Source organism: Sminthopsis crassicaudata, chromosome 3 (genome assembly GCF_048593235.1).
Source record: "Sminthopsis crassicaudata isolate SCR6 chromosome 3, ASM4859323v1, whole genome shotgun sequence".
NCBI lineage: Eukaryota > Metazoa > Chordata > Mammalia > Dasyuromorphia > Dasyuridae > Sminthopsis > Sminthopsis crassicaudata.
In genome coordinates, this window is record NC_133619.1 from 516,542,431 (window position 1) to 516,567,450 (window position 25,020).

At 38.1% G+C, this 25,020-nt stretch overlaps 1 protein-coding gene across 5 annotated transcripts in view; it reads right to left on the reverse strand.

The window, feature by feature from the left end:
- The window catches only part of PAK1 (p21 (RAC1) activated kinase 1), a 187,730-nt gene that overhangs the window by 53,005 nt on the left and 109,705 nt on the right, over positions 1-25,020 (reverse strand). For all 5 annotated transcript variants that reach the window (XM_074304143.1, XM_074304144.1, XM_074304146.1 and 2 more), the window contains exons 3-4: positions 9,175-9,275; positions 3,656-3,803 (exon numbers count right to left, since the gene is read on the reverse strand). In XM_074304143.1, coding sequence (XP_074160244.1) covers positions 3,656-3,803; positions 9,175-9,275 — 249 coding nt within the window. The remainder of the gene's footprint in view (positions 1-3,655; positions 3,804-9,174; positions 9,276-25,020) is intronic.

Here is a 25,020-nt window from a genome sequence, read left to right on the forward strand (position 1 = left end):
TTCTTAGACAAGTAGTTTGCATGTTCACAACTGGACCATGAATTCCTGAAAGGCAGGGGTTATCTTTGCCTTTTTTGTCTTTCTAGTGCTGAATAGAGTATTTGGCACTTAGTAGGTACTTAATAAAGACTTGCTGGATGACTAATATGGAAATGTGTTTAACATGATAATACATGTACAGCCTATAATGGATTGATTGCTGTCTTGGGGAAGGAGAAAAATTTGGAATGCAAAATCTTATAAAAATGATATTTTTGAAAACTTTTTACATGTAATTAGATAAAAATAAAATACTATTAAGTGCAAAAAATAAGTCAGGACTTGTTGGCTTGGCAGTTCTCCTTAGTCCTTTCTAGAAAAAGTTTTCTTAACTTTCTTCCCTTTGATTCTTATAAAGTCTGTATATGTTGAAAAACAGCTTCTTTCTCACCAGCTTCTGACTCCTCAAATTTTTATAACCTAGTTGTTTTGCAGTCACTAAACATCCCACTTCAAAATCACCAAGAACTTCTCTGATCACCATATCTCAAGGCTTCCCTCAGTTCTAATTCTTCTTGATTTCTCTTCGGTATAGGAGGTCTTCCTCGTACACTTCTGAAATTCTGTCTCTCCTCATATCTGCCTCTTGATTTCCCTGGTTTCCTTCAAATTCCAATCAAAAACACATCTCAAGAAGCCTTTCCCATCTTCGCAATGTCTGTGCTTTCCCTCAGTTACTGAAAGTTACCCTGCATTTATCATTTATGTGCATAGTTGCTTGCATGTTGTATTAAATTGCAAGCTCCTTGAGGGCAGATCTGTCTTTTGCCACTTTTTGAATCCCCATCATTTAGCACAGTGCCCATAAAAAGTTCTTAATAAAATGCTTGCTGATTTAACTTGACTTCATCCTCTCTCCTCCCACAGTCCTTCTCAGTTCCTCCCCTCTGTCTGCCTTCTATTTCTTGGTCTACCTTCAATAATTTATATTCTTCTTCCTAACCCTAAAGTGTAGATATCCCCCAAGGCTCTGTCTAGGCAGGCAGAAGAAAGCTGAAAACAATCTATTACATTTCCATGCCCTCAAGCTATTGTTCTATATCTGTTCTCCTTTTCACATTTAATTAGCATCTCTTAGTTACCTACTGGACATCTTCCACCAAAATGTCCTGCCAGCTCCTCAAACCCAGCATGTCCCAGGCAGAATTCATGCTTCCCTTTATACCTGTCCTTCTTCTCACCTTCCCCTATTTCTGTTGATGGCAACACCATCTTCTCCATTCTGAGATTTTAAAAACTTGGAGTTAACTCTGATAGTTCCCTTCCTCCCCCCTCCACTTATCCAATTACATCCTGCCAATTTAACATTTCTTATATTTGTTCCTCTAACCCAGTGGCTACCATACCACTGGGAGAACCCTTCTCCCCTGGCCTTCTACTCCCATTGCCCCATCCCTCCAGCCCTGGGCTAGCCCAGAACCCATCCAGGAAGCCTTCGTCACCCCCATCAACAGCAGAGACATCCTTCCTTCCTGACCATCCTCCTCTTTCTCTTCCCCACCTGTACTGGCCAGAACTCATCTAGGCTGCATAACAGCTCACGTGGCATGGATGTTATAGGAGTAGTCAATTCTATTTCTTTGATGAGATAGATGACCTGGATATAGACCTTACTGTTATGCCACAGTTCTCATTTATTGTCCTGCCTCAGTTTCCCTAATTATCCTGACCCAGTCCTGCCTCAGTTTCCCTAATTGTTCTGCCTCAGTTTATAATTGTCTGCTCAATCCTACAAAATCATCCCTCCCTTTTTATCAGAATACTTGATAAGGATAAAAGATCTTATGTCTTAGAATATCAGAATGCCTCTCCCCATTCCAAGCTATCAGAATATCAGATAGCATCTTATCAAGATGCTTCTCCCCATCTAGGGTGGTTCACTCCACCCAGTCAGAATCCCATTCCTCTCTCAGCACCCTGACTCTACCCCTGCCTCAGTTTACCCCCTGAATGTGAGCCATGTGTATATATGTCATTGGGAACTCACATTGTTTGCTGGATTCTTGGTGATGATAGCCTCATTCAGCCCTGGGACCAAACCATGGATCCATTTGGTCCCAGTAAATCTCTTCCTTTTAAATAAAGTATTAAATACTCTCTATCTCTATCTTGCCTCAGTTTCTCTGGCATTACATTACCAAGCCTTAAAACCTATTCTACCTCTGCACTTTTCAGATTACTGGCACCTGACTTGGACTTTGCCAGTGACCCCATTGCTGTATTTTTAGCTTTTCTGGGCCATTACATCCTCCCTAAAATTGAACTAAAACAAAACAAAACAAAACAAAACAAAAACAAAAAAAAAAAAACAAAAAAAAAAACCAAAGCATTGTCTTCTTCAATTATAAGGTAAGCTCCTAAAAGACAGGAACTACTACCTTACTTTTTCTATTTGTATCCCTAGCATACAGCATAGTGCTTGGTCTACAGAAAGCACTTTATATAAATATTTTCCTCCTCAATTCAGCATAGGTTGGACTCTCATCACCTCTAATTCTGATCTAATGTGACTTAAATGGTCTTTCCCTGACTCTAATCTCTCTTTTCTCTAAACCACTCTTCACGCAATTGTCAAAAAACCTTCAAAATATTCAAAATGATTATATTACAACTATATGAAGCAAAAAAAGTTTTAAAAATTCAGAGTTCCTCTATTTCCTACAGCAGAGCTGACAAACTCCAAAGTCTGCAAAACTCCTGAATGAAGCAGAACTAGATTAAAATATATTGTAGTTTTATTTATTTCACTAAGCATTACAACACAAATATTATTAATTTGTCATTTTCTAGTCAATATTTTGCCAACAGGAATCTATTTCTATTTATTTGCAATCATATATATATATATATATGTATATATGTATATATATTATATATCATTCATATATATGTGATATTGTATATACAACAATATTATATATATATATGTTATATATAATAATTATATATGTGTGAGGGTGTGTGTGTGTAGAGCTATAGGTATATTTTCCTACTATTTAAAATTCTCCACCACAAAAAAGTTACAACCTACACGTCCAGGCTTATCAAACTTTACTGAGGTTTTCACACTCTGGTCACTATCATGTACCCACATCCATTTCTATGCATTCAAGTTCACTATTTCCTTTCTCTTAATAGCCTTTTCTGGACTTCCTGTCACAGTCCAGCTTAGGAACCCTTCTCTAAGAAAGATATGAAAAAAATATTTCCCACTTTTTTACACCGACTTCCCACCATTAAACTGTAAGATCCCTGAGGGTAGGGAATGTCATTTTTATCTTTATTATCTCTACAGCCTTGTACATAATAGGCACTTAAATAAATTAAGTTAAAATTAATTTGGATGACATCTCATACTGGTATCTGTTTTTACTACCTCTTGGTGCCCCAGGCAACTCTCAAAAGACTTGAAATTCTAGACTGCCACTGGTGGAGAGAGTTTTATCCGCTAGAAATAACCCATAGCATTGAAATCACAGGTTCACTCCCTACCCTCGTCCTATATCCATCCAATTCAGCCTTTAGGACAATGATGGGAAAAAGTTTGGAATGATGCGCGCACACGCACACACACACACACACACACACACACACACACACACACACACACACTTACCTGTAAAACTCATATACTTTTGGCTGTTAGAGGTTTTCTTGGAGTTGTAGAATTCCAATACGTCCAGCACAGCCTGAGGGTTTTTCTTTTGCTCAGATTTGGTGATGTTGGATGTCTGCAACAAGCGAGCCCACTGTTCTGGCATCCCCTGCAAGAGAGGTTGGAAGAATTGGTTGATTTATTTTAACTGTTCCTTTCTACTACAAGGGAAGGAGAAGGAATTTTGAGTAAGAGAAGGAATTCATTAATAAATTACAGTAGCATGTTTAAAAAAAAAACAGAATAGCAAAAAACCTTATTTTTTAAGAGAGTGAAAGGCTGTCACAGTTATCAAAACTACCACTATTTCAAGACCCGGGTATTGATCATCCTCTTCCCTCTCTTGAAGAAAAGTGGGGTCTGAAGACAATGCTGAAAGCTCAGCCTGGAGAAAATAAAATGTAAAATTGGTACCTGCAAGTATTTTATGGGCTGTCACATGGAAGCTGGATTAGACTGATTTGGCTGAAGAGGAAAGAACTAGGAATAATAATCAGATGTCTCCAGCAGCAAAAATGTATGCTTGATATATGGGAAATCTTTCTAACAATCAGTGCTGTCCCACAATGGAATAGTTCGTGCCAGAACAGCACCAGGTTTCCCTCCAAAACTATCTTTAATTTGCCCAATATACTGATGGTTATTTGAACAATGTTTTCCCAGTTAGAATGTAAGATCCCAGAAGGCAAGAACCATCTTTATTTTTCTTTGAATCACCACTGCTTTAGACAATGCTTAGCACATAGCAAAAATATGATAAATGCTTACTGATTCATTAGACTTAAATTAGAAAAATACAGTTCAATTCTTCTGTCTGATACTAGCTGTGCACAAGTCACTATACTTTGCCAGGTTTCAGCTGCCTCAATTGTATAAGAATAATAATAATAATGATAGCTAACGTTTATATTATACTTATCATATGCCAGAAACCATGTTAAGCTCTTTACAATTATTATCTCATTTGTTCCCAGATCCAAACTCCTTGGCTAGCCAAGTGTCCTTTTCCCATCCCTGGAATGACTGAAGGCAACGTTAATAAAACTGTTCCTCCTCCACCAAGCTCTCTCTCTGATCAATAAAATTCACATCTTTCTTTCCAGTCTCAGCCCCTACTTGTGTTCAGAAGATGGACCTCACTTAATTACTGCCTTTAATCTAACATATGAAAGGCAACTCTGGGAAAAGCAAAGACAACTGGGACTTGGAGTCAAAAAGCCCGAGTTTCCTATCTCCACTGATCATTGATAAGAAAGTATTCTATGAATTATTAAAATGTGAGCTAAATTTCTATTGTTATTTTGGTAAATTTAATTCCTGGTTACAGGAGGGTGAGCCAAAAATCGCTTTCTGTTTCAATTTTAGTTATTGGAAGCATTTCTATTTGGAGGAACCATCCCTGAATCAGAATTTCTGCATATCCACATATCCACACTATTTTGTTGTTGTTTCAATAGTGTCCAATTCTTCATAACTCCATTTGGGGTTTTCTTGGCAAAGAAACACTACAGTAGTTTGCCATTTCCTTCTCCAGCTTTTACAGAGGAAACTGAGGCAAGCAAAGTTATTAAGTGATTTATCCACAGTCATATAACCAGTAAATATCTGAGTCTGAATTTGAACTCAGAAAAATGAATTTTCCTGATTCTAAGCCCAGCACTCTAATCCACTGCACATCACCTAGTTATCCCTAGCCCTCTCTACCTAAAGTAAGAATACCTGCTCTAAAACCCCATCAGTAAAATGTGATAAAGGAAGAAACTGAGACTCACCTCTAGTCACACAAGACAATAGATACAGGGCATTCTGGAATCTCCGAATTCCCTGAGCAATTATCCTTCTACTGAACGACTATTAAGCAGCATGTCTGCACAGAGTAGGCACTCAATCAACGCTCCATCTATCTATCTCACTCTTTTGTTTCTATTATAAGACCTCCAATAAAAGGAAGCCTGCTTTACTTTTATAAAAAAGCTTTTCTCTGGGCTCAAGGCCAAAACTGGCCACAATGAACCTTGAGCCCATTGCTCTTATTTCTGTCTTCGGAGGCCAGAAAGAGCAAACCTAATCAGCCTTCTTCTACATGACAGTCCTAAAAATACTTGAAGAAATACTTCTGAATTTTTCTCTGTTCGCTAATAACCTCAGTTCAGTTTGAGAGAAAAGAAGTCACGGAAGCTATTTTGTAGTCCTGGTTCTAATCATTAACTTGCTGAGCTATCTTAGGAAAATCATTTTCCCTCTCTGATGCTCAAGTTTCCACAGCAATCAAATGAGGACATTGTAATAAACCATTTCTTTCTTTTTTTGAAGCATTTGGGGTTCACAGCTAACAAGTATCTGAGGTCAAATTTGAACTCAAGGCTAATACTCTATCCATTGTGCTACCCAGCTGCCACATAATAAATCCTTTCTAAAGCCTCTTGCTATATATTCAGTCAGTGCTCAAAGGTCTCTCGAAGCTCTAACATTTTGTTTTTCACAGCACTTCCATGACCTCTTAAGCCAAGCCCTGCCTCTCATTCCCACCTCTACTTCCTCCCTACTGGAAAATTGGACTTGCCACTGGACCCACCCTGGGCTCTGAGAAACCAACTTCCACCTTACCTGGCTTTGTCCTGGGTCTTCAGAGAATTTCCCAAGTATTCCAGCCATGCCATCCTGCATACTCAATCCCCTTCCTATCTCCCCTTTTTGTGTTGTCTTCCCCCATTAGACTATAAGTTCTTTACGGGAAATTGGGTGGATCTTCATCAGTTGGAGAATGGAATGGAATTAATTTTGAGAATGACCAGATAGGTTATGGCATATGAATGAAGTGGAATATTATCGTTCTATAAGAAATGGCCAGCAGGATGAATAGAGAGAGTCTTGGAGAGATTTAAATGAACTGATGCTGAGTGAAATGAGCAGAACCAGGAGATCATTGTACACAGTAACAAGATTATGTGATGATCAACTCTGATGGACATGGCTCTTTTCTTTTTTTATTATAGTTTTTTATTGACAGAACATATGCATGGGAAATTTTTCAACATTGACCCTTGCAAGTACTTTTGTTTCAACTTTTCCCTTTCTTCCCTTCACCCCTTCCCCTAGATAGTAGGCAGTCTCATACATGTTAAAGTATATCTTAGATATAACATATGTGTACATATTTATAGAGTCCTCTTGTTGCACAAGAAAAATCACATTTAAAAAGGTAAAAATAGTCTGGGGGAAAAAAACACGCAAGCAGTCTATACTCATTTCCCAGTGTTCTCTTTCTGGGTGTAGCTGATTCTGTTCATCACTGATCAATTGGAATGGAATTGGATCCTCTCATTGCTGAAGATATCCACTTCCATCAGAAGGATATGCACAGTTTGATAACTTTTTGGGCATAGTCCCAAATTGCTCTCCAGTATGGTTGGATTCATTCCAACTCCACCAACAATGCATCAGTGTCCTAGTTTTCCCACACCCCCTCCAACACTCATCATTATCTTTTCCTGTCATCTTAGCCAATCTGACAGGTATGTAGTGGTTTCTCAGAGTTATCTTAATTTGCATTTCTCTGATCAATAGTGATTTGGAACACTCTTTCATATGAGTGGATATAGTTTCAATTTCATCATCTGAAAATTGTCTGTTCATATCCTTTGACCATTTATCAATTGGAGAATGGCTTGATTTCTTATAAATTAGTCAATTCTCTATATATTTTGGAAATGAGACCTTTATCAGAACCTTTAACTGTAAAAATGTTTTCCCAGTTTATTGCTTCCCTATTTGTTTGCACAAAAGTTTTTTAACTTGATATAATCAAAAGTTTCTATTTTGTGATCAATAATGATCTCTAGTTCTTCTTTGGTCACAAGTTCCTGCCTCCTCCACAAGTCTGAGAGGTAAACTATCCTATGTTCTTCTAATTTATTTATGATCTTGTTCTTTATGCCTAAAAATAAAATATGTTTAGAAGAATTGCTCATGTTTAAGATATATGGATTATTTGCTATCTAGGGGAGGGAGTGGGAGGAAGGGAGGGAGAAGGAATTTGGAACACAAGGTTTTGCAAGGATGAATGTTGAAAACTACCCTTGCATGAGATGGTCTTTTGCCTTTTTTTTTTTTTTTTTTTTTTTGTAACCCTAGCACTTAGCACAATGCTTAACACATAGTATGAATTTAATAAATGTTTACTGATTGATCCTAAATGTTTAGTCTTAGTATCTGAGAGGAAAAATGAATTAGCCAGAGTCACTAAGCAATGTTTAAGAGGTAGGATTTGAATCCAGATTTTTCTAATTCCAAACCCAAGTTTCTACTCACTAGTATTGATTCTCATACATGTGGTACTTTATGTTTACAAAATAATAGTTATCATCATCATCATTATTGTTAAGCACCTACTATATGCCAGACACTGATTCTCACAACAACTCAGGGAGGTAGGCTATTATTAGCCCCATTTTACAGGTGAGGCAAAGAATTTAAAACATTATCTTTATATCCCCTCATTTCACAACTGTGGAGGGCTGCAGATAGTGGGAGAACTAGAGAACCATTATCTCATAATCACACTGAGTAAGTGCTAACTATGAGCACCCTGCTATTAATATCTAAATGCCTCTTTACTGTAAGTGTCCTTGCTTCAAGTAGAACACAGGTGGTCATGACCTCAGGAAAAGGTGTGAACACCAAGGGAAGCTGGGAGCCAAACCATATATTGTCAGCAGGTTTCCTCTGGGCTGAAGGGTTTTATACCTTACCCAGAGTTCCCCCACTATCCACATGACAATCTCAAAATAGTCCAAATTGAGGGGGTGGTTATCCTCCCCATTTTATATTCAAGAAAACCAAAGCACAGAAAAGTAAAGTGACTTATCTAATGTAGTGGAGGAACTGGGACTCCAATCTATATCTTTTGACCCAAGTCCAGAGCTCCTTCCAGAATATCAAAGGTCCATGGTTTTGCTCAGGTCCATGTCTCCCTAGATCAGCTCTACCTTGATCTCAAGCAGTTGTTTCTTTTTTGGAGGTAGGAGGGGAGTGAGGAAAAAGGAGTCACCCCAAGACTGGCATTTAGTAACAGAATAACAGATCCCTCTCTTGGAAGAGGGACCTCAGAGTCAGAGGCTGTTTAGTGCCACCTTAGAACTTCAGTGTCACGGATCAGCATGGAGCCTATTTTAATATCTCCAAGAATGGGAGAACTCATGACCTTAAGGCAGTCCTTCGCTGCCTAAGTATTAATGAGCTTTCCTGTTTAAATAAGATCTAAATTTGCTTCTCTACAATTTCTACCAGTTATTGCTGGTTCTGCCTCCTGGACTAAACAGAGCAAACTGAAGCCTTCTTCCCCGTGAGCAATTGGGATACAAGTTAAAGAAAGACACTGGTTAGGGGGCCATTATTCAACATGCATACACAAATAAGAGCTGGGTTTACACAAGTTCAAAGAAGGAAAGGGGTCATATGGGTTCCTCCCTGGGACTTACCGTGAATTCCCCAGTAACAGCATCAAATCCAACATGAATTGTGTGTTCAAAATCAGAAGGAAGTGAAATCTCAGGTCGCTCCTTCTCCTTCTTTTTATTGGCTGCAAGAGAAAAAGGAGAAAGGAAATGAATGATATTAACATTATCAAGTAAGCCAATATTTATAATATACAGCACAAAGATGAATCAGATGCAATCCCTACCCGTAGGCAGTTTACAGTCTAGTAGACGGTTAAGACATAGATGGATATGGAGGGAGAAAGCTCAGATTGAAAGGCTCTGCTGTTTACTACCAGTCCCTTCACTATTTTAGTTCTCAGTTTCCTCATCTGACAGATAAGGAGTATGAAAGAGAAGACCTTCCACATCTAACTCTATGAATTATACTACAAGGTAAAATGTGGCAAGCTCAATAAGAGGGAGAATATAATACAAAGAAACATCACTTTCAACTGCAGTGGGAGAAGTTAGGAAAGGTTTCTTCAAGGAAATGGCAAGATTTTGGAGCTGTTAACATTTTAACAGATATAGGCGGGGGGAGAGAGAGAGACATAAAAGCAAAGACACAGGGATTAAAAAGGATCCTACAATCTGTACAGGAAGAATTAGTAAAAACATGAGGGCCAGAAAATAGGCCACATTCAGAGGAGGGCAAGGAGATCCATTTGCCTGAAATTCAGAAAAGACAAGGAAAAAAGGTAGGAGCCAGATTTGGGAAACTTTGAATACCAAGACCACAGATTTATAGCTGCAAAAGAACATTCATAGGTTATATAATCTAACTCCTTCATTTTATAGATAAGGAAGTGACTAGCCCATGCTCACAGTTATTAGGAGGCAGAGGTCAACTAAAACCAAGGCTGAGGTAGAGTTTGGACTTTCTAATGTAGGCAGTGGGAGCCCCTGAAAACTGAGTGGGAAACCCATGTAACCAAAGATAGGTTTTAGGGAAAGAAGAAAAAAAATATAACTATTATATGCAAGACATAGTGCAAAGTGCTTTACAATTATTATCTGATTTGATCCTATCTTACATGATCCCTAGAATCCCCATTTTACAGAAGGGGAAACTGAGGCAGATAATAACTAAGGAATCAGCTTAACCTTAGCTTAATGCAGCTAACAGATCTAGGAAACAAAGAGATGTCCTCTGACTTAGATAATATCATGTTACGTTTGGGTCTCTCAAGGACAGAAATAATAAATTACTAAAATAGTTGAATAAGCATTTGTTTTCTACTGGTTAGAGACCAATTTTGAGTTGAATCCTTTTTGCCAAAATTGGTCAGAAATGGGAGGCGGGGAGGTCCCTGGTAGGGAAGGATCTTCATCTGGAATCCATTAACTTGTTATTTTCTGATATTTTGGTAACTGTAGTCTAATATCATTATTTCCCTTTGTCATCTTCAGTATCTTAATTTATATATCTGAATTTTGTCTCTAAAAGCCTTATTTTGAAAATGGGCAGCTGGTTGCCTAATGCATAGAGCACCAGATCTGGATTCAGAAGAGACAAGTTCAAATCCAGCCTCACTAGTTCTGTGACTCTGGGCAAGTCCCAACCTCTGTCTGCCTCAGTTTTCTCAACTGTAAAGTGAGGATAAAAATAGTCCTACTTTCAGAAGTTATTATGAGGCTCAAATGAAATACTTATAAAGTACTTAACATAGTGCCTGACACATAACAGGTGTTATGTAAATGCTAGCTACTATGGTTATTATTAAGTCACTCCTATTCCCCCCAGATTCAGATCCTTCCTCTACAAAATAGAGGTTTTCGACCAGAATGGCTTTTCAGGTCCCTTCTTGGAGTAAGATCTAATTTTATGCTGTGGACAATGCCAGACCTTCTTCTCACCCTACTTCCTAGGCCCAGCCCCAAGCTCCTTCTCATCTCCGGCCTGTGGGAGGGAGGAAGGCAGGGCCAGGGACATTCAAATGATGTCATTTGTCCTGGTCACACTGCAGGATTCTGGCAGCCACTCGTTCTCTTCAGAGAGATTTTCAGAGGGAAAAGAGAAAAAAAAAAAAGGAACGTAATCCCATCCCCGAAATGAACAACCTGCTTTTCCAAAGGCAACAGTCATTAATGTATAAACACTCTTCACCTACATGCTGAAAAGTTAGGCTGCAAAGACAGAACCAAGAGGGGCAACATGCCATCTATTATTTTGTCAGAATATCTGCTGAGGAGAAATAATTAGTTTTGATAAGCTTGGCCAATTTTTTAAAGAGCAGGATGGAATGGTAGATAGAGAGCAGACAATGGATTCAGGAAGACCTCAGTACAAGTCTCACTCCTGACACATACTGGCTGGATAACCCACAAGGAGAATCATTTAACTTCTTTCTGCCTCAGTTTTCTCTTCTATAAAATGAAAGGGTTGGACTTGATAGGCTCTAATGTCCTTTACATTTCTAATTTTAAAAAAAATCTAACTCCTGCCCATAGCAGCTGCTGGATATCCCTCTAAGGTCAAAAACATGCAGAAAGTGTCTATCTCCACAAGGCAGTCCTTCATCAAAGACTCGCTAGACCAGTGAAGTCCTACATCTTCTCAAAACAAAAGCAAAAAGATACCTGGTGGAATTTGTGAGTTGTAAAGATCATCAACAGCATGCTGATTCTCCTTGGTTCCTTCCAACTGCCTTCATTTATAGGGTACCTTTTAGGTTTATAAAACGCTTTACTAAATCTACCATCTCATTTGGTTTCCCCAATGACTTTCTGTGTGTGTTAGTTATGAGTACAATGTTGTTGTTGTAGTGATGTCTGACTCTCCATGATCCCATTGAGCTTTTCTTGGCAAAGATACAGAAGTGGTTTTTCCCTCCCTCCTTCCTTCCCTCTTTTTCTCCCTCTCTCCTCCTTTCCCCCCCCCTTTCTCTCACACATACATATCACAGCTATATAAATATACATATTTGTGTTATATTATATATGTATACATATGTCTATGTGTATATATGTATACATGCATGCACACACAACAGAGTAGATTAACAAGTAAAGTCCAAACAGCAGATGGGCACGGCCAAATGCGGTAGGGTCAAAGGCTTTCACCATCTTGGCTGACTTCCTTCAGACACTATAGGGTGTGAGGTGTCAAAAATCACAGCACTGCCCAGGACTATCCTAACTGGATTGGAAAATACTTAATAAAATAAATAAAAATAACATTCCATTAAAAAACAAAACTACGTCAATATATGGTTCACAAGGATCCATTTGTACATATTAGTGGCACCTGTTTGCATTTGAGTTTGATATTACTGGTCTAAAGCTTGTTTATGTTGTCTCGTCTATAAAATAGGGATAATAATAACACCTACCACACATGAGGATCAAACAATAATCAAACAATAAAGAAAATGCTATGCAGATTCAAAAGGATTTGTATAAGTTCTAGTCACATTTGATATGTATGTTAAAATGAGATGATCAGAATAGAATCAAATATTTTAGATATGATCAGAGCCAAATAAAAGCATCACCTATTTATTTCTGGACACTAGGATTCTTTTCATCTTTCATTTTTAATGAAGGATGGCTGTAATCTCACAATATTCACTCAAACTGAATTTATAATACACCAAGACCCCCAAGATCTTTTACAAACTAATTAATGTTCACTTTATTTAACATTAAAATTGTTTTACATCCCTCATTTTGTACATCTGAAGGTGATTTTTTTAACCCAATTGTAAGATTTTGCATTTGTCTTTATTAAATGTATTTGGTTCAGGCTATTGTTGTAACCTGTCAAGATACTTTTTAGATCAAAGCTTTGAGCTCAGAGCTCAAAAGGATCATTTAATCAGAAGAAATTGAGTTGGTGAGGGAGGAGGAAGAGAAAATGGAAGGGAGGAAGGGACAAAGGGAGGAAGGGAGGGAGGAAAAAAGGGAGGGAAGGAAGGAGAGAGAGAGGAAGGGAGGGAAGGAGTGAGAAATAAGGGAGGGAGATTGACTTATCGGGAGAAATATGTCAAAGAGGTCTTAAAAATTTAAAACAACAGATTAGAGGTGGAAAAAAGTCAAACCCTTTTAATCTCCAGATAGGGAAACTGAGGTCCAAGGAGAAAACCGGCTTGGCCATGATTGATTGGCACAATAGAAGCAGACAGGACTTGATGATGAGAACAGGTAGACTGAACACCGTGGAGGGGGAGGATAGTTTGGGTAATTATGGGAGGCAACCACAGCACCAAGCTGAGAGCCAACTGCACAAGAGATTCTAGCTCTGGTTTGCTCATTCCCTTACTTCATGACCCCGGGAAGTCATTACCTCTTTGGAGGTCAGTTTCTGCATTGTCAAAAGGCAGAGTGGGTAGAACACTCCCTACTTATTTGAGAGTTGTTTTACACATGTCATTGGAACCCACCTGTATAACCTTGGGCTTCCCCTTTCTAAGCTTTAAGCACCTTCCTCTGTAAAATGATGAGGCTAAACCAAAAGACTTCCAATTAAAGTTTCCCTTTGGAACTCAGAGGAGATGGAATATTCTAAGACAGTGGAGGTTGTGAATTTTTATAAGTACAAAGAGAAACTCAATGGGACAGAACAAATGTACTATTTTTGTTAAAACTTTCTATTATAATAATAATAAACTATCATTGGCGTAACTAGGGTTAGGCACTGTTCTAAGAGCTTTGTAAATATCTCACTTGCATCTTACAATTAACCTGGGAAGGAGTTGCTGTTATGATCCCTATTTTACAGATACTGACATTTAAAAACTTAGACTATAAATAGCTTAAATTTTAGGATTTTATATGGAAATCTACTCCATAGTTGAGTGTGCTCCCTTGTTTATTAGTATCTATTGAGAGGTTTGGTTGCAACAAAAGAGAGAGCACAGAAAAAGAGAAAGAGGGAAGAAAGAGAGAAGGGAGAAGAGACAGACAGACAGACAGAGAAAGGCAGAAAGACAGAGGGAGAGACAGAAACAAAGAGAGAGACAAAGAGAGAGAGAATAAGAATAGGTGTTGAAAAAAGAATGCAAAAGACTAGGATTAAAAATCTATTGCTTCCTGAGCAATTCTTGTTGTTAAGAAGAATAAAGAAGAGTGAGTTCTCCATTATGAGAGGTGTCCACGCAGAAGCTAGAAGTCACCTCCTCCATTTAGAACTCACCTGCCAAAGCACACCAGCAGGAGCTGGGGCTGGCTGGCTGACTGACAGCCCCGGGAGGCAGAAGATGGGAGAAGCAGTAATCCTTCTAACTGAGTCCCAAATACTCTTATACGGATGGCAGTGAGAGTCAGTGGGTGTACCTTAAAGGGGAGAGTAGGTACCCCCTACCAAACCAACTGGATGATCACCCTCAAAATGAATAACTGTATCCAAGCAGGCAAAACATAACTCACCCAATTAGATGGAGCTCTGCCAATAACTTACTGAATGACCTTCAAGTCATTTCCCTCCTGAACCTCATTCAGCTGCCTGAAGCTCTGGGTTTACAAATACTTCTACCACTTACTTAGTTCCTATGACCAAAGTACCAATTCATTTAACTAATCTCTTTGAGCTCCATTTTTTTTCCACTTATAAAAGGGGTATAACCTCACAAGGATGTCATAATAATCAAATGAAATAATTTATGTAACTTACTTTGCAAGCCTTAAAATTCATGCTAAAAAATCATGTTATATATTTTTAATTACACCTAGCATTTACATCTCACTTTAAAGCCCTTTCTACGTAATAGTTAATATTTACAAAGCCCTTACTATGTACCACTACAATTATTATCTCATCAGATCCTTACAATGCTCAGAGGTAAATGCTATTATTTTTCCTATTTTAAAGATCAGAGAACTGTATCTGAGATAGTAATTTGCTTAGAGTCACATAGGGCTAATAAGGGTCTCCCCTATACTGGTGAAGTGAAGTCTTAAGAAGCCCTAGGTTGTATGCAGTTATTCCTGAAAGTGATAGGAAAGATATCAATTATCAACACTTTACAGACTTGTTCATGTAAATGAATGTCTGAGGGAAGACCTGAACTCAGGTTCTCCTGATTCCAAGTACAGTATTCTACCTACTATGTCACCTTAGCTTGTTTATGTTTTTCACTCTTATTATTTTTCATCTCTTTCTTTCTCTTTTTATAAAAAGAAATGGTCCTGAGAAAAGTCACCACCCTACTACTATTCATTTACATTTAATATTCTTTGGACTATGTTGTGTGTGTGTGTGTGTGTGTGTAGATATAGGTATGTGTATATGTATATATATATATATATATATATATATATATATATATATATATATATACACCTCTGTTTTGATTGAAGAAAGTCCTTGGTATATAACTCAATTTTTGTAATTCACAAGAATCATTTCAGGAAAATCACAATCCGAAGAAGACAGGATAATGAGGATGACATGGAACACCTCATCCTATTTCCATGGCTTTCATTTCTTCTCCTAAGATTTCTAGAATTCAAAAGCTTCTCCACATTTCAAAAAGCATGGATATCATGAGTCTTTATGGTGACAACATCTGTGATTTCTATGACATCTCATGGGCCTATCTTAAGGTTATGAAATACAAGTGAAAAGGAAGAAGACATCCTTTCATCTTGAGATGGAGGGAAAAGCTGTCCAACAATTAAGCACCAGGAAGTTTCCTAGGTCAGAATGCAATAGAAGGTATTATTACTCAGGCACCAGGTACCCAAGATGACCTCAGACTAGGCCCTTCCCACTTCCCAGGATGGAATAATACTCTACATTTGTTTCATGAGTTACAGAAGACAAGCTCTGGAACTCTGATTTTGCTGATAAAAGAACTCACCAGATAGGAAATTCCCCCTACTAATAATGCAGTATCACAAACCCTGTAAGTGTGTAGCTAGAACCTGGGTCTTTCTGGTTGGAAGGCAGGCTCACCATCCATTGAGTTAGCCTGATTTTCATAAATGATGAAACTTTTTCAGATTCAGAATTAAGATTTTCAGACAATGAGTGGCTCCCACCTTTACAAGTAAGCAAGCCAGGACCCATTACAAACATCCCAGCCCACTCTCACTTAAATCAAGTTCACTTGCATGATTCCATGGTGCTTTTCAAAAAGGAAGGACAAACTGCAACAAGACATACGCCCACTGGACAGCTACAAGCTTCCAGAGGGCAGAGCCAATATTACTCAATCTCTGTCTCCTCATCACAAAGCAGATTGCCTTGTATACTGTAGGAAATTAATATGTGTTCAAATGAAAAAACTGTTTAATCAAGTTTTACTTTCTGGAAGGCACAGGCTTCTTTCTGTGATTTTTAAACTCAATTCAGTAGCCCCATAACAAATGACAATAGGAACAGTTTCAAAGAACACTGGAAAGATTTATATGAACTGATGCAAAATGAAGTGAGCAGAACCAAAAAAATTTCTATAATAATGCTGAAAAAAATTTTTAATAAGACTATAATGCAATGATTCTAGGGAGCTAATGATGATTGCAAACTACCACTTGAAAGAGAGAGCATGTTCTCAAAATGCATAATAAAACATATTTTTGAACATGGCCAGTGTGGAAACTTCTACCTAATTATGAATATGTGCTACAAGATTTCTGTTTGCTCTGGGGGAAGGAGGCGACAGTCTATTAAAATTTATAAAGCACTTATTTAATGCCAGGGACAAGAGAATTTGAAAATAAAATCAATTTAAAACATATCTATTAAGTAGCTACTATAAGCCAGACACTGAAGAAAATAGGATTAAGTAAAACAAGTTACTGTCCTCAAAGAGCTTATGATTTAAGAAAATAACACATTTCTGAAAAACTTCACAGTTTATCAGTTAATTTACCATTTACAAGTAGACACATCACTGAACATATGAACAATCAAAGCCCCATGCTTTAGACATTGGTTTTATGCTGTATGAAATAAATGAACTGGATTAAATAACTTACAAAGTCCCTTCTAGCTCCTTAAACTGTGGGCTACTTGGGGATCACAGAAAATTTGGCAATAAAAGTTTTCTGAATGCAATGACCAAAAATTAATTCAATGAATCCAAGGTGTTTCTGGCAACCCTTCTCCATGTTACATGGGGCGACTTTCCTACAGCCTTCATTCTGAACACACAACATATTCACCTGCAAAGCACATGCATCAGTGCTACCAGAAGCACCTTGGCTCAGATTTGCAATGGGGTCACAAAAAAAAAGGATAAAAAGAGATCATGAGTGAATGAGGAAAATTTAAGAAGCTCTGATTTAGAGTAGGATTCAATGACTACCATTCTCTAGATATCAATTTGCTTATCTCAGGTTGTATTTGGCAGCTAGAGGAGCACCACAGTGCACAGAACACTGGACCTGGAGTTGGGGATTCCTGAATTCAAATCCAGCCTCAGACATTAACTAACTATGTAACCCTGGGAAAGTCATTTCATCTGTCTGCCTCAGTTTCCTCAACTGTAAAATGAGGATAATAAAAAATACCCATCTTCCAGGATTGTTGTGAGAATCAAATGAGGTAATATTTATAAAGTACCAAGTACTATATAAATTTGCTAGAAGTGTAAGCTTCTGAAAGGCAGGGACTATTTCATTTTTGTCTTTGTACCGCTAGTATTTTATAGCTTAATATCAGTTTAACTGGACCATGACACATTAAAGTTTACAAAGTCTTTTAAAGCTTCTTTTTGTATCTTTATCTTCTTTGATTATTCCATTTACTACAGGAGTTCAACAGGATTAACATCATCATGATACCCATTTTGCAGAAGGGAAAGGGATGACAGAATAAAAATTACTTGCTCAAGATCCCATGACATGTCTCTCCCCTGATGCAGGGCCCCTTGCATTGTAGGAGAAATTCTCAAAGTGAGATCCTTTCAGGGAGTTCCTGAGGTTATTTTTATAATACCAAGACATTTTAAATTTTGATACAGTAAATGTCAATAGTTGTAACTCACATATAATTTCTTAGGCATGGGGCCCTCAATAGGTTTCAAGAATGTAAAGGGAGTTCAAAGTTTGAAAATCCTTGCATTGACTTCTTGTGGACCCAGAAAAAAATTGAAAATAATTCACAGATGTCTAGTAGTTAAGCTTTCCGGGACCCTTAGGGATTGCAAGAATGGTCCTTTACAGTTAAAGCTGAGGCTCAGACAAAGTGACTTTTCCAGGGGTTCCATTCCTACAACACTTTATAAGGTCTACAGTTGTTTTCCTTACAAGAGTCCTGGGAAATATGAAGAGACACCATAAGGAGAGGAGAAGAAATATTGCCTCCAGAGGATGTAAAAAGGGGAGAAGGTCACAGCCTGCAAATTGTGAAATGAGGGTCAGATATAGAGTTCAGAACTAGAAAGGATCTTGGAGATCATTTAGTCCAATTCTTCATTTTCCTGAGGAAATGACTTGTCATAGCCATATAGCTATTTAAAGAGCAGTACCAACAACTACATTATGAGTTTCTAAATGTCTCTCCTTTTGGTCCTTTCTTCCACCAAACATCTCCCCCACTTGCCTTCCTACCTGCCTGAAATCCCTACAATTAAAAACCTCCCACCACTTTGGGTCAGAACTTGAAGGGGATGAGCGCACAGTCTCTCATTCTACAACAAAGCAGGAATTTTACCTGGGGAAGGAACAGCTCACATCTCCTCCAGACCAGAGAAACAAGCTTGAACGGCAGAATGTTTCCTTCCAAACCTGCCCAGATTGCACCTCTGAATTCCCTCTTAAAACCTTGCTGGCAATTACCCAGCTGCTCCTGAGACTGAATTCAGCAAATAACTAACTCATCAACAGCTCCTGGGCCAATTTTAGCAATGTCATTTTTAGGCGAAGAAAAGTTTGCTTTGGTGACTGGGAGTGCTATTCTGGGTCTGGCATTCACAGACAGATCCATGCAAGAAAATCCTGGGTAGGAAAGGGGACAAGGGGTAAGGGACAGAGGCAGAGGAGGAAGAGTTCATAGAAGAGGGGCAGATGGCCTGTTGAGATTTAGAGAAGTCACTATATGGTAAATAAATCCTTTGCAAAGTAATATATTATTCAGCTCTTGCATGCAAGAATTTAACATTTCTGCCTGAAAAAGAGACAGCTAAAAAAGAAGGAATGAAGATATAACTAGAGCCAAGCCTGGGATCTGGAAGTCTTAGCTGAATCCTCTTTTTATCACTAATTTACTATGTGACCTGATTGAAGTCACTACCCCTGTTGGTGCCTCAGTTTCTCCATCAGTGAAGTGATATTTAAATATCCTTCCAAACTCTATGATACAGCAAGTGAGACATTCTCATATTTAGAGCCATCTTGTTTTGGGGGATGTGAGTGATGTATTTCTAGTCACTCACATCCCCCAAAACAAGATGATTCCTGTTAGAGACAAGTTCTTCTATGGTGGGAATAGATGCAGCAGAGTACGTGGAGTCAGGAGGCCCTTGGTTGTCTCAGCTATTTTCTAGCATTTACTACATAGCAGATGTTATTTACTATCTATTAATACTGCTGTTCAGTTATTTTAGTCATGTCTGACTCTTTGTGACCTCACTGGGGGCAGTCTTGGTAAAAATACAGGACTCATTGCCTTCTCCAGTTCATTTGTAGATGAGGAAACTGAAGTAAACACAGTTAAGTGATTTGCCCAGGTATAAGGGTCTGAAGCTGGATTTACCCATGAAAATGAGTCTTCCTGACTTCAAGCTCAACACTCTATGCACTGTTACCTAGCTACTCTCTATTACTACTGCCAGAGTTTTATCTACAAGTATTAATCACACTTCATGCCTCTGGATTTCAAGTACTTCCTTAAAGAGAAGACTTGGACCAGATCATCTCTGAGTTCCCTTCCAATCTATAAACATGCTCCCACTTCAAAGAGTAGTCCTTTCTTCAAAAGGAATAAGAAAACATCAGTCTTTAAGAAATCTTTGGTTATAAGGAGAATAGAAAATTTCATTTAACTATCCACACAGGGAAAATCAAGTGGATGAAGAATACTTATGATCTACACTACTAAAAGTCTTAGTCAAATACTGATGATATAATAGATGAATAACAATTTGGGCCCAGAAATAAATAAAGGAAAAGGGAAGGTTTGATAACATTTGGGAATTTTTGTGCTGCTCCCAGTGACATTACAATAGTCTTTTCTTTTTTAAAATTTATAGTTTTAATGTTATACTGATCAAATTATTTTTGAGAGGTGGATGGAGCTCTTACTCAGGAAGGAATAGCCTTGAGCCAAAGAAAGTAAAGATAAAATTGGGGCAAATGGATTAAATGTAATTCAATAAATATTTATCAAATACCTCTGATATACAAAAATATTCAAGGCACCAGAAATACAAAGACAAAAATGAAAGTCTCTGCTCTCAAAAAGTTTATATTCTAGTAGAGAAAGCTTGTGTTATGTTTTATAGAAACGCAATACAAGGTGGAGGGTGAAAAGGACAAGAAAGATCAGAGTGAGTGCTCTAGAAATGTTTCAGGCCTGAGAAAGCACTAACAGCTGGGGAATGCAGGAAAGTTTCCAAGAGGAAAAAGGAGCAGAGCTGAATCTTGAAGAAAAAAGGAGGGTCTGAAAAAGCAAAGATGAAGGGATTGGGGAGAGAAAGCTTCTATAAAGGTTTAACACTGGCAGGGGAGACAAGGGAGAAAAGGTGGTATGTCACATTTGGGGAACAGGTCATTCCCTAGTTTGGCCAGAACAAGGAGAGAAATAACATGAAATAGTTAGAAAAGTAGGTCAGAACCAGAGTGTGGAAGGCCTGAGTTTTAGGCCAAAGAAATTGTATTCTATTTTCAAGAGAAGGTGGACTCACTGACAATTTTTAATCAGGAAATAGCAAGATCACATCTGTGCTTGAGGAAGATTACTTTGGCAGCTTTGGGAACCTGAACTAGAGAGGGGATCCAATAAAGGTATTTGCTTATAAATAACAAAAGGGAGAAACTTGGGAAGAAGGCTTATATGAACCAATGCAAAGTGAAGTGAGCAGATCTGGGAAAAACGATAACAAAAACATTATAAAGGCAACTTTGAAAGACTTAAGAATTCTGATCAATGTAAGAACCAACCAGCTACGATTACAGAGGATGGATAACAAAGCATGCTACCCAACTCCTAAGAGAAATGATGGATTCAAGATGAAGAGTAGGACATGCGTTTTGGGTATGGCCAATTGTGCAATTACCCAGAGGCCTGCACAGTGACTGATTCATCCCTCCTGCCTCCACCAAGAGGCCCATTTAGTGACAGGTTAGACCCTGCCATATCTTGGGGAGTCCCAGAAACTCTATTCTGCTTACTACCTTATTCCAGCTAACTTTCCATGGCAGCCTTGTACAATTAAGTATGCTACTATCCTGAAGCTTACACTCCCTTCCCCTCCTCATCCTATTTCCAATTCCCCTTCATGTTCTGTCCTCCCCTTTAGAACGTATGCTCTCTTATAGACTATCTTACAGGTTTCCATATCTCCAGTGCTTAGCACAGTGGAGGCACAACAAATTTCCAAAGTATCATAAGGATTTTGTTTTTCTTTTTCAAAGGGGGAGAAATCAGTGAGAGAATGAATGCTTGTCAATTAAAAAACATTTTTTTTTAATTTTGAAACAAAATTATAGTATTTATTCCGGAAATATTGACCGTATCATTCCATCTTCTACTCTTCATCCAAACAATGGGGAGATCAACCGGATTTGATGGCAAAAGAACAGAAAATATTCAATCACTTTGCTATTTACTGCCTGGATTACCCTAAACAAGTAATTTCTCCTCAAAGGTCTCAGTTTGCTTAACTATAAAATGAAAGGATTAGACCAGACAACATCTTTAGTTCCTCTCAGCTCCAAATCCTATGATTTCTTTTGCTTTGTGGAAGCTCTCAAGACCATGTCCCATTGGGAAATAAAATCACTTAACAGTCCCTATGTGTAACTTGTCAAACATGTTTTCTGAGAACAGAGGGATTCAACAGGCTGAGAGACACTTATCGCTGAGTAAGACATTAGCATAAAGATCCAGCTGGCTGGCACTCAGGGAAATAGAGCAAGTTGGATAAATATCCAGAGAACAAGGCAGGACTGGAAAATCTGATGCCCTTCCCTAATCCAACCCAGAAGAAGCAGCAAGAATGGGTGCTGAAAATGAGCATTCACCATAATTCAATAAACAATTATTAAGCATCTACAATGTGCACTGTATTGGTCTCAGCAATAGAAGAGATTCATAGCTCAGGTGTGTGTGACCTCACAGTAGAGCTGCCATTATAGCTAGGAGTAAGACATGAATATTACCAGAGGTAAAACAAAGTGTATGGGAGGCCAGAGAAATCAGGACATGTATCCTGGAGGAGATGGCATTGGAGGTAAACTTGAAAGGAAACGGCAGGGATGAATTCCAAATGCAGAAAGGGAAGCAAAGAATACTTTCTCTCTTTCCCCTTTCCTCCTCTCTGCTTAATAAAATCTTACCTAACCTTAGGCCAGTGGTCCTCAAACTTTTTAAATAGGGGCCAGTTCACTGCCCCTCAGACTGTTGGAGGACCAGACTATAGTAAAAACAAAAGCTCACTCTGTCTCCGCCCCTCAGTCCATTTGCCATAACCCAGTGGGCCGCAAAAACTTCCTCAGATAGCCGCATCTGGCCCACGGGCCGTAGTTTGAGAACCCTGCCTTAGGCTGTCAATGTGATATAAGGAAAGGACAGAACTCAGATTGAGGACATCTGAATTTGAATCCCACCTCTCTCTTTGTGAAACATAGTTTCATCATCTGTAGAATGGGGCTAATAATACTTGCATTCTTTACCTTGAAAGAGTATTTTGAGGATATGTCTTCAAAATCTAAATGGGTTAAAGAAATGTGAGTTAAACTATTGGTTTAGTTTAAGACTTATAAGGTCTTTATTCCTTTATTCAGAAATAGTTATGTGCAGGGTGTGTCAGAAACACCTGGGAAAATTGTATGAACTGATACAAAGTGAAATGAGCAGAACCGAGAGAACATTGCATAGAAAAACAACAATATTGAATAATAATCAACTGTGAAAGATAGCTACTCTGATCAAGACAGTGATCCAAGGCCTGTGATGAAACATGTCATCCCAATTCTGAGTGAAGTTTGAAGCATACTTTCAAAAAACTTTCTTTGTATGTTTTCTCTTGCAACATAGTTAATGTGGAAATTTTTTGTGACTCCCCATGTATAATCAGTATCAGCTTAACTGTTTTCTCAAGAGACAGGGAAAGAGGCAGGATGGAACTCAAAATTTTTAAAAGTGAATGTTAAAAACTTTTTTTACACGTAACTAGAAAATACTTGATGAAAATTTTAAAACGTTAAAAGACAAAAAACTGAAATAGTCATTCTTTCCTTTCATTTCCAAAAAACACTTCTAATGTACTTTCAGCACTTATGAGGCATGGAGTTCTGGATTTGGTGCTCCAATACTAGCTGTGTGACCATGGCAGTCACCTAACTCCTCTGAGAGTCCTCATCTGCACAATGATGGTATGGAATAGATGGCTCTGATACTTCTCAGGCTCAAAATCTAGGATTCTAGAAACTACATCACCAAGTAGAATACTATGTGTTTGGGTCTTATTATCATTATGAAACAGTGAGCTCCATGAGCTTGGTAACAATGACAGACATCTTTGCTGCACTCAGCACAGTATCTGACATGCTTGTGAACTGGTTGTATTAGGGACTTATTGAGCATAACCATTTATTATATATCTACTGTGCACAATATCAAATCTGGCCTCAGACATTTAACACTTCCTAGCTGTGTGACCCTGGACAAGTCACTCAATTGCCACAACAACAACAACAACAAAATATATATGTATGTATATCTACTATATGCTTTATGATGGACTTTGCAGAAGATAAAGCAATTATTAGACACTTGCTATATACCAGGCACAATGTTAGGTGCTCTAGACATAGTTAAGTAAAACACAGCCTTCACTTTCATAGAGTTAACCATCTACAAAGGAGATAAAACATGCAAATATAATTACTATACCCAATAATATGCATAATTATGTTACATGTAATAATATGACATATAACTCTTCATTTTCTTTCAGCTGCTCTGTTTTGTTTCCATTCTACAAATATCATGTCTCCCACAGGACATGTTCATCATCTGAAATTTCATCCTCCCATAGAGACTGATCCACCTTCAATTCTCAAAACCTCAGCATCCTCAGTTGCCTTTGTTCTCTGGACAGCTACAGAGTGAAGCAATGGAGCAATAAACTTTTCCTTAACTTTTTAAGGTAAATGCTTCATTTTCCATCAGCTGCTCTTCTTGGTGGATTCTTTTTTTTTTTTTAATTTTTTATTATATATATATTTTTATAATATTATCCCTTGTATTCATTTTTCCAAATTATCCCCCCCTTCCTCTATTCCCTCCCCCCGACAACAGGCAATACCATACATTTTACATGTGTTACAATATAGTCTAGGTACAATACATGTGTGTGAATATCATTTTCTTGTTGCACAATAAACATTAGAATCTGAAGGTACATGCAACCTGGGCAGACAGATATTAGTGCTAACAATTTACATTCATTTCCCAGTGTTTCTTCTCTGGGTGTAGCTACCTCTGTCCATCATTGATCAACTGGAAGTGAGTTGGATCTTCTTTATGTTGAAGATTTCCACTTCCATCAGAATATATCCTCATACAGTATTGTTGTTGAAGTGTACAGTGATCTTCTGGTTCTGCTCATTTCACTCAGCATCAGTTGATTTAAGTCTCTCCAGGCCTCTCTGTATTCCTCCTGCTGGTCATTTCTTACAGAGCAATAATATTCCATTTCTTGGTGGATTCTTATTCCCCCCTCCACCTTCTTCCCC